The sequence below is a fragment of the Hakea prostrata genome, unplaced genomic scaffold (assembly GCF_041222555.1).
Source record: "Hakea prostrata isolate BN-2017 unplaced genomic scaffold, UWA_Hpros_2 contig_133, whole genome shotgun sequence".
In the NCBI taxonomy this organism is placed as follows: domain Eukaryota; kingdom Viridiplantae; phylum Streptophyta; class Magnoliopsida; order Proteales; family Proteaceae; genus Hakea; species Hakea prostrata.
This window is the reverse complement of record NW_028291252.1, coordinates 112,339-122,221: the sequence shown is the minus strand read 5'-3', so window position 1 is coordinate 122,221 and position 9,883 is coordinate 112,339. Positions and strand designations below refer to the sequence as shown.

The 9,883-nt window shown below is 41.5% G+C and overlaps 2 protein-coding genes across 2 annotated transcripts; both read left to right on the top strand.

The window, feature by feature from the left end:
* Nucleotides 1-6,307: 6,307 nt before the first annotated feature.
* Nucleotides 6,308-6,877, top strand: LOC148998797 (uncharacterized). Its single transcript, XM_089141716.1, has one exon. The coding sequence runs from the start codon at nucleotides 6,308-6,310 to the stop codon at nucleotides 6,875-6,877; it is 570 nt and encodes a 189-aa protein (XP_088997842.1).
* A 1,943-nt stretch (nucleotides 6,878-8,820) lies between these two features.
* Nucleotides 8,821-9,267, top strand: LOC148998796 (uncharacterized). The gene has a single exon (XM_089141715.1). The coding sequence runs from the start codon at nucleotides 8,821-8,823 to the stop codon at nucleotides 9,265-9,267; it is 447 nt and encodes a 148-aa protein (XP_088997841.1).
* The last annotated feature ends 616 nt before the right edge of the window (nucleotides 9,268-9,883 follow it).

The following is a 9,883-nucleotide window of genomic DNA, read 5'->3' as shown; positions in this document are numbered from 1 at the left end:
AGAAATGGATTTTCTTATATGTGGAATAAAGCATTTGCACTGTCATGTAGACTGGACCCTCTGTCACATCCCCCCAGCCGGTACCCTATCTGGATTACCTGGGGAAGTGATCCACAGCCCAAAAGATCAAGTTTAGGAACGATCATATCCATTTAGCACAATAACATAATCCAAAGCAAGAACAAATCATTGTATTCTAATAAGTTAATAGAAAAATTCAAGCAAAGATCTCAGAAGGATCACTAAGAATATCAGAGTGCGGAAAACATGATACCAAATAAAAAGGCAACTGTAGAGTATCGCGGAAATATACTCCACAAACATATGCGGAAGGTAGATTGAGATCTAAGTAAAGCTCTAAGCTAATACATGTAAAGTAAAAGATAAGTCTAAAAGAAACAAGAGAAATCTAATCCACATCTTCAATGGGCTCTTCTTCACCTTGCGCTTCCTCACACGTACTGTCATAGTAATCCGAACCTGTAGAGAAATCTAACAAAAGATATGGTACAAAAGGAGTGAGTTTCGAAAGAAACCCAGTAAGGCGCTTAAATCCATAATAACATAAATAGCAGGATTTCAAAGCAAAACATGAATGCAATATGGTATGAGACAAACAATGAATGTATGAATCTAACTATAGGTATGCTGGTCTCTATTGGCAGACATGCTTTAAGTCATAGCACCATACTTCTTTAGGAAGGTCTCATCACACAACGCCTTTTGGTAGTGGGTCTGGCATCCCTCGGGACATTCCATGGCTGGGGGTTAAGTCACCTCTCTCTCACATCACCATTGGTCTAAGTACTGGCGCATGTCAAGGTAAAGCCTATCCAAATGCAAGTCTTCTACTTAGTTATATAAAGTCAGATCCAGATACGTCAATTCCTCGCCCCTGGCGATCCTTTCCGGCATCCTTCACACTAGAGTCCTCATAGTCCCTGACTACGGAATCATCAACCCTATAGGTCATCCACATATGGTAAACGGGAAGCTCTCACGTTCTCTCACGGGTTGGTTACCGGTCTTGAGCGCTTGTGAGCCCAAGTCTAACCATATGCAACCCTACCAATAAATGGCCTTTTTCGAGTATCCACAATGTGATCCGTGTCCTCTCATGGATTGGTTACCGGTCTTGAGCACCCACGAATGCCCATTGCTACCACGGGTCGTTCGGTCTCAATACCCCTGCGATTAGGGTCTAACATAAAGGGACATCCTAGCCAAACACTACTAGACAACCCTAAATATGTCATCCAAAAGTTTAGGAAGGTGTCCAAAGGGCATCTCTGGAAACATCCCATAATATTCCCGTAGTTGTCCAAGGACAGAAGTGTCAAAAGGACACCTCCCCTTCCCGAACCATACTAATCAATCACAATCACAAATTAATCATGTCATATACATTTACAATATATAGAAAATATACCATAATAAGATCCATCTCATATACAGTTAACAAATAAAGACATTCATAAACTAAAGAAAGCAAGTAAATAATACTACTGTAATTGAAGTAAGTACAACAGTAATATACTCATAAAAGAATCTAATTATGGTAACAAATCCGAAAGATTCTAATATAGAAACTAAAATCACACAATCTATGCTATTATAGAAGTAACCATCCTTAACTTATATAACTTGAAGAGAATCTCCAAGGATCAAGGAAAATCTTCCCAAACTTGGCAAGAAGGTCCTAAACAAGTATATATATCATATTAGGAAAGAAACCTAGAAGGAAAGATATCAAAACATCCAAAACATACCAAATATGAGGTTGCTGTACTCATTGGTCGATTGACTTGGTCTACTGCCTCAGTCGACCAATGAGTCGACCAACAGAGACAGTGGCCTTCAAAATCAGAGTTTTTAGAATATAGAACCGAATTTGGTGGTTCAAAAGGGTACCAAACAAGGGGGAAACTACTATGAAAGTATCCTAGTATATAGAGGACTTCAAAACACTAATCAAATCAAGTCTTCAAGTTCTTGGAGAATTCATAGTAAAAATCATGGACAATAGTGATAGGGTGATGGATCATTGATTGTGATAAATAAATCATGAAAATCATGCATAGATCTTCAAGAAAAATAGATCTAAGACTGAAGAACATGAATCTAAATAAGGAAACAAAACTTACCATAAATGTATCAGTCATGGTTCTTGGAGAAAGCGTGGTATGATCAAGAAGAAAGAACTAGAGATTGATAGGTTACGACTCTTGTAAAGAAAACACAACGATTGACTACTAATATGATCAATAAAACAGATCTAAGAAGATCAGAATTTGAATCAAAAGATGAACGAAGACAAGATCATGATTTAGATCATGATTCCTTCAAAAGCTTGCAATGATCATGATTAAGATCATTGCATTAGCCATTAATCCTTAGGAAATCATGAGAGACGAATAGAGGAATGTTTGCAACAAAGAATGCAGCATCTTCTCTACTGTCTCTGCCCAAAAAGGAAAGAAAATCAGAGATGGAGAAGAAGAAGAGAGTGTAGATATACCTTTGATGCAAGAGGAAGAAGATTACATGAGTTCTTGCGAGAAATCAACCAAGGATGCAAGGAAATTGATTAGAATGGAGTTCTAACTCATTCCAGAGGCTTAGGAGGCAGAGGAGATGAAGTAATCCCGATATTTGACTTAAATAGAGCAAGAAAGACCTAAATCTGCAAAATAGATCTCATTGGTCTATTGGATTGGTCTACTAGCTCCAATCGACCAATCCAGTCGACCAATGGAGATAGCAAGGTACATAATGCACTGTTTTGGTCATAACTTCTTCGTTTGAAGTCCGATTGATCCAAAATTCGAAAGGGAACTTCACACAAACATACAAAGACTATCTAGAAGAATTTGACATCATCCATGGTCCAAAAATCAGTATTTTATAAATTGGGAACATGAGTTTCTAAATTGGAAACAACATGGTTCTCATAGCAAACTCACCATGGATTCAAGGGAAGAATTAGAGAGAACAAGGCTTCACTCTAATGGAATATCAAGAACATATCAGAGGCAAGAATAACTAAATAGAAAATCAAAAGAATACTAATCCTTAAATGAGAGGAATCAAAAATAGAAACTTACTAGAATGCTTATATCAATGGTCAACATAGAAGGCTATAATGGCTAGAAAGAAAGGGGAATTGATTCAAAGAGATGAAATACATTAGAACAGCAGTAAGGGTGAGATCAAACATGTTAAACATTAATTAGAAAAGAAGCTGCAGTAGAATGATCATGCTGTCCAAAATTCAATCAAAATCAGTGAAGAATTGAGGAGATTCACCATGTGGTTTCAAGGAATGCATAGAGTGATTGGGGGTTCACTCTGAGGCATAAGAAGATTAGAGAATAGGTAGTTACAGTAGTGTAACACCTTCTCCACAATCAAAACATCAAGATAGAACAGTAAGAAGAGGAAAAGAGAGAAGAAGGAGATAGAATATTGAAATCAAGGTCCAACATCAAGGTGTAACATTAAACTAACCTTTCTTCACCCAAAACAGATAGGGTGTCCTGGCTAGGTTTTGCTGGATTTCATATTTCAATGACTTGAACTAAGAATGAGTGTGTTGTGGAGAGTATATAGCCCGATGGGTCCCTCTGGAGGGACACACACACCCATTTGGGTAGGGGTGTCCCCCTACCTCAGGAGACTCAGAAAACCCCCTTGGGAGGGACACACACACCCACTCGGGTAGGTGTGTTCCCCTCCCTTGGGAGATTCAGAGAACCCTTTCGGGAGAAAGCACACATCCACTCGGGCAGGTGAGTATTATCCCCTCGTGAGCCATACATGAGATAAGTTCGAAAGGTAAGAAGAACTTTAATACTAAGTCCAAGAGTGACATTGAAGACGACCAAGTCAAAGGGGTCAGTTAGAGATAACTACCCACCATATCCGTTCTGAGACTTGGGGAGATGGATAAGAGAATAACGGCTCTATTAGGCCCGCCAAAGAAGGGAACGTGCTCCCTAAGATCTCTCACCCACTTTTCAACTGAATAGGCAAAATTCAAGGAGATGCCGCCTCCAGGTATCCTCTAGATAAACCTTCATCCTACAAGGAGAAAGGTCCGAGATTCACTTTACCGTTATTCTCTACGCCTTGAGAATCCTCTCAAGGTCTTCTATTGTTTCCTAGACTAACTTGGGCGTCGGAGGCGGTTCCCCGGCCAATACTAGGCTGGCCCGTTCTTGTTTTCTTTGTCAGTGCAGGCATCTCAGCTATTCCCATTCGGCTATAGAAGTCTTCAATTGGTCATCCAAGTATCCGGCTCTCCAAGAAGGTTTAGACACAACAAATTGGCGCCGTCTGTGGGAAACGTCACAAAAAGTTATGGCGAGACATACCACTAATCAGGTGACAAATTGCAATCAAGTTACTACTTGAGGAAGAGAAAGAGAGATGGAGAACGAACGTGTTGAAGGACAGGTTCTCCCTTCTCCAGATCTACAAGTTCCAATTCAAGAGGAAGGTCAAGAAGGAATTCCTGAGATTCCTCCAAGAACCGTAACAACTCCATTTGGAGAAGTAGGTTCAAATCAACCCCCAATTCCAACAATAGTTGCCGATTTACTAAATATGCAAAGGGAAGTCCAAAAACAAATTTTGGAACTCCAAGGAGTTGTTCGAGGTTTAGTTCATCAAGTCGGAGTACCATCAGGACCCTCTCGAAATACACAATGAGAACGGAGGCGTGAAGCTGCTCGACGTACTTGGGGTAGGCAACACCCAATGAATGATGTTCGAGAGAGGCGAGACCCAAGGGGACTCGGGCAAACAATCGAACGTGTTGGAGAAAGGTCTCAAGGAGTCCATATTAAAGAGCCACCTCCCCAAGGAAATTGGACTCGGGGAAGTGTGTTCAACCGTTTGGCCAGGTTCAGGCAGACTCAGGATTTACCAAGAAGAGAATGTCGAGATGAAAGAGTTCGTGAGCAAGAAGGGAAAAACCAAGGAAGAAGGGATACAAGATCTGATAACCCGAGAGGGTCAGTCAGCCAATCTAGATCTTCTCGTGGACCTACTTCCCAATATTCAAATCTTGGAAGTGTTCGGTCTCCGCAAGGGCGTCAAGAGGCGTATGCTCTCGGGAGAAGATTAGAAGACTTGGAGAGAAAGCTTGACGATCAGGACCTAGATGATTACTATGATGTGGTTGATAGAAAGCCCTTCTTTGAGGAAGTCATGAGAGCACCTCTTTCACCCAACTTCATCATGCCAACGTTCACTCCTTATAAAGGTAAATCTAATCCTTGTGAACATATTAGCTATTTCAAGTCTGTCATGGCAATGATTGGCTGAGAAGATGAGTTATTATGTTGAACCTTCCTGGCTTCTCTTAAAGGCCCAGCAATAAAGTGGTTTTCAAGCCAAAGGCCAAGATCCATCCAAAACTTCTGAGAACTTGGGAGAAAATTCATTGCCCGGTTCCGAAGTTGTATTGGGAGTAAGAAGACAACAGATAGCCTCTTCGCCATTAGACAAAAGCTGAATGAGTCTGTTTGAGACTATCTCTTAAGATTTGATAAAGTGTCTATTGAAGTGGAAGAGTTGGATGATACGGTGTCATACAATGCATTATGGAGTGGAATAACTCAACGACGATTGCTAGAAGTGTTACTTCAAGACAAGCCCAAGACTTATGGAGACCTTCTCAAGAAATGCCGAAAGCAAGTGACGGTTGTAGAAGTTATTGAAGCCCGCGAAGAATCCACAAAGGGAGTGAAGGAGAAGAAGAATTATGGAGAAAAAGGTCAGAACTCAAATGCTAGGGGGAAGAATGACAAAATGGAAGTTGGAAAGATAGACTTGCCAATGAGGACTTTACACCTCTCAATACTAAGAGGTCAGAAATCCTATTGCAAAATTGAGACAAAGACCTCTTGAAGTGGCCGGGCACGAAGATAAGAATATGACTAAGTATTGTTGTTTTCACAAGGACTACGGCCACCACACGGATGAGTGTAGAAACCTCAAGATTGAGATCGAAAAACCCATCCAAGCAGGTCATCTTGAAAAATACCTTCAAAGGAAGCGACAAGATCGAGAGAAGTCTCCACCAAGAGCAAGCAAAGACTCCGATCCAGGAGTCCGAAACGTGCAGATAAACATCCCAAGAAGAAGCGAGATCACTGAGAGGATTCTCTTATCTATATTGTATTGGGAAATCCGACCAAGGAATCCATCAAGAAGGCTAAACAAAAAGCGTGGTTCATGGGATCGATGCAGTTGCCGAGAAAATGAAGAAATGAGTTATGTCCAGATCCAATAACCTTCACAGATGAAGATCTCAAGGGCATCAACTACTCCTCATGATGATGCTATAGTCATCAAAGTGAAATCGGCGAATCGTGAAGTTCACCGAGTCCTTGTTGACATGGGGTCTTCAGCCGACTTATTGTCTTACGAAGCATTCAAGAAGTTAAAACTTGAAGATGAGATGATGACTCCATGTGGGACTCATCTATATGGATTTGCCAGATCCTCAACCATATCTGAAGGAACTATCCAATTGGATTTAAGAATCGGGGAGTCCCCTCAGGATGCTGTAATCCAGTCAACCTTCATGGTGGTTCGGGATCTCTCGGCATACAACATCTTACTCCGGAGGCCAACTCTTAACGTCTTGGGGGCTGTGGTTTCTCCAAGGCATATGAAGTTGAAGTTTCCTACAACCGCAAGGGTCAGGGAGTGCTCTTCTGATCAACGACTCTCTAGACAATGTTATGTGAGTTATCTCAAGAAAGTAAGAAGATTCGAGAGGTCGGGCAATACGATGAGTATAGAAGTTCAAGATGATCGGGATGAAGAAGCCATGCAAAGAGCCGAACCTGTTGAGAAGCTTGAGTGAATTCAACTTCATCCGGATTTTTCTAAGAGAGGAACCATGATTGGTTCGGAACAGCCTACAGACTTCAAGAAGGAGCTTACCGAGTTTCTCTAGAACAATCTTGATGTATTAGCATGGTCAGCCAAAGACATGCCTGGAATTGATTGAAGAATTGTAGAACATAGTTTTTGGATTAGAGAAGATGCAATTCCAATAATCCAAAGAAGGCAAAATTTTTTGCTCGAGAAACATGAGGCCATCAGGACGGAAGTGGGGAAGTTAGAGCAATCGGGTTTCATTAAGCCGATAGAATGTCCAACTTGGTTGGCGAATGTGGTCATGGTGAAAAAGGCCAACGCGAAATGGAGAATGTGTATGGATTACACAGACTTGAATAAAGCATGCCCAAAGGATTGCTATCCACTTCCCTGGATCGACTTGTTGATCGACGCCACAACAGGACATGAAGTATTGAGCTTCATGGACACTTACTCGAGATACAACCAGATTATGAAGAATCCCAAGGACGAGAGGCACACGGCCTTCATGACGGATCGAGAAAGCTAGTTCTACAAAGTAATGCCCTTCGGGTTGAAGAACGTCGGGGCAACCTATCAAAGAATGGTAAATAAGGTCTTCAAAGTCCAGATTGGAAGGAATATGGAAGTATACGTTGACGACATGCTCATCAAGAGTATAGTTCGAAGAAGCCATTTGGAAGATCTTGAAGAAGTTTTTGATACATTGAGAACATATCAAATGAGATTGAATCCGGAGAAGTGTGCATTTGGTGTCTCCTCTGGGAAATTCCTTGGATTCAAGGTATCTCAAAGGGGAATTTAGGCAAACCCAGAGAAAATCAAAGCCCTGATTGAGATGGAATCACCAAAGATGGTTCGTGATATTCAATGTCTAACCTGAAGAGTAGCTGCATTGAATAGATTCATTTCAAAATCGGGTGAAAATTGTTTGCCCTTCTTCAAGGCTCTCAAGGAGCTCGGGAAGGCTAAGGACACATTATGGACCGACGAGTGTCAGCAAGTGTTCGAGAAGTTGAAGGAGAAGCTTGGTTCACCGCCCCTCTTAGCCCGACCTTCACTTGGAGAACAACTATTCACGTACTTAGCCATTTCTTCGGCAACAGTAAGCACCGTATTAGTAAGGGAAGAAGGTACTTCACAAAACCCGATCTACTTTATAAGTCATGTTCTTGTGGATGCCGAGACGCGATATCCGGATGTGGACAAACAAGCCTTAGCTTTTGTAACCGCATCTCATAAACTCAGGCCATATTTCCAAGCACATTCGATCGTAGTCTTGACTAACTTCTTGTTGAAGAAGATCTTACAAAAACCAAACTTAGCGGGAAGGATGGTAACATGGGCTATCGAGTTAAGTGAGTCCCAAATTGAGTTTAAGACTCGTCCCGCTATCAAAGGGCAAGTATTAGCCGATTTTTTCCTCGAAAGTAACATATCCACTTCGGGAAAAGAAGATCAAATTGGCCAGGAAATATGGATTTTGTATGTGGATGGCTCGAGCAACTCTTCGAGGAGTGGAGCAGGGCTAATGTTAATTAGCCCGGAAGGTTTCACAATCCATTACGCTCTCAGATTTAACTTAAGAGCTTCCAACAATGAGGCTAAGTACGAAGCCCTTCTAGCAGGTCTAAGACTTGCCCGAGCCTTAAGAGTTCGTGAATTGGAAGTCCGAAGTGACTCTCAATTGATCATGAATCAAGTTCGTGGTGTGTACGAGGCGAAAGAAACAAGAATGGCTAATTACTTAGCCAAAATTGATGAATGTCGCCATTATTTCAATCAACTTGAAATAAAGCAAATCCCAAGAAGGGAAAATGAAGTGGCAGATGAGTTACCAAACTAGCCTTATCCAAACATTCAACCTTAGGCTCAGCAGTCTAGATTGAGCAATTGGAGATTCCTAGTATTCAAGAGGTCGAGGCAATGGATATTGAGGAAGAGCCTAGTTGGATGGATCCAATTATAGCATATTTGAAGAATGACATTCTTCCAGAAGACATCCAGGAAGCTAAGGCAATCAAGAATCAAGCAGCAAAGTTCACCATACAAGAAGAACAACTCTATAAAAGGTCAGTCACACAACCTCTTCTAAGATGTGTTGGCCCTTCTCGAGCTCAATACGCCTTAGCCGAAGTACATGAAGGGATATGCAGAGTGCATATGGGGGGTCAAGCATTAGCCCATAAAATAATACGTCAAGGGCTTTATTGGCTGACCATTCAGAAGGACGCCATGGATTATGTCAAAAAATGCAAGCATTGTCAACTTCATGCATCTGTTCCAAGAACTCCGGCTGTTCCACTTACATCTGTCTCCAGTACAATCCCTTTCACCATGTGGGGGATGGATATTTGTGGGAAAGCTTCCTAGAGCCACCAATAGTAGGGAATATTTGGTTGTTGCAATCGATTATTTCACTAAGTGGGTGGAAGCCGAACCTCTCTCGACCATTACTGAGAAGAAAATGCAAAAGTTCTTTGAAGAGAGGATCATCTACAAATTTGGAATTCCTAAGATCCTTGTGATTGATAACGGAAAACAATTTATCAGAGCAGGTTTCAAATGTTTTTGTGAAAGATACTATATTGAGCATAGAACCTCATCTGTGGCATATCCGCAAAGCAATGGGCAGGTCAAAATAACCAACCGAATGCTATTGGATGGGATAAAAAAGTCTCTGGAATCAAGTCGAGCCAGGTGGGTCGAAGAGCTACCCAGTGTCCTCTGGTCATATCGTACCACCACCTGAACTCCTACGAGAGAAACTCCATTTCGACAGACTTACGGCACCGAGGCACTTGTCCCAGTCGAAGTATTAGCAGGATCGAAGAGGTACAAAGACTTCGATGAAGAAGCAAATGAAGAAGGCTTAAAGAGTAACTTAGATCTTATTGATGAAGTTCAAAGCATGTCTGAATATCGAAATCAAAGATATCAAAATCGAGTAGATGGATACTTCAATACTCGGGTGAGGAATAGAAGACAT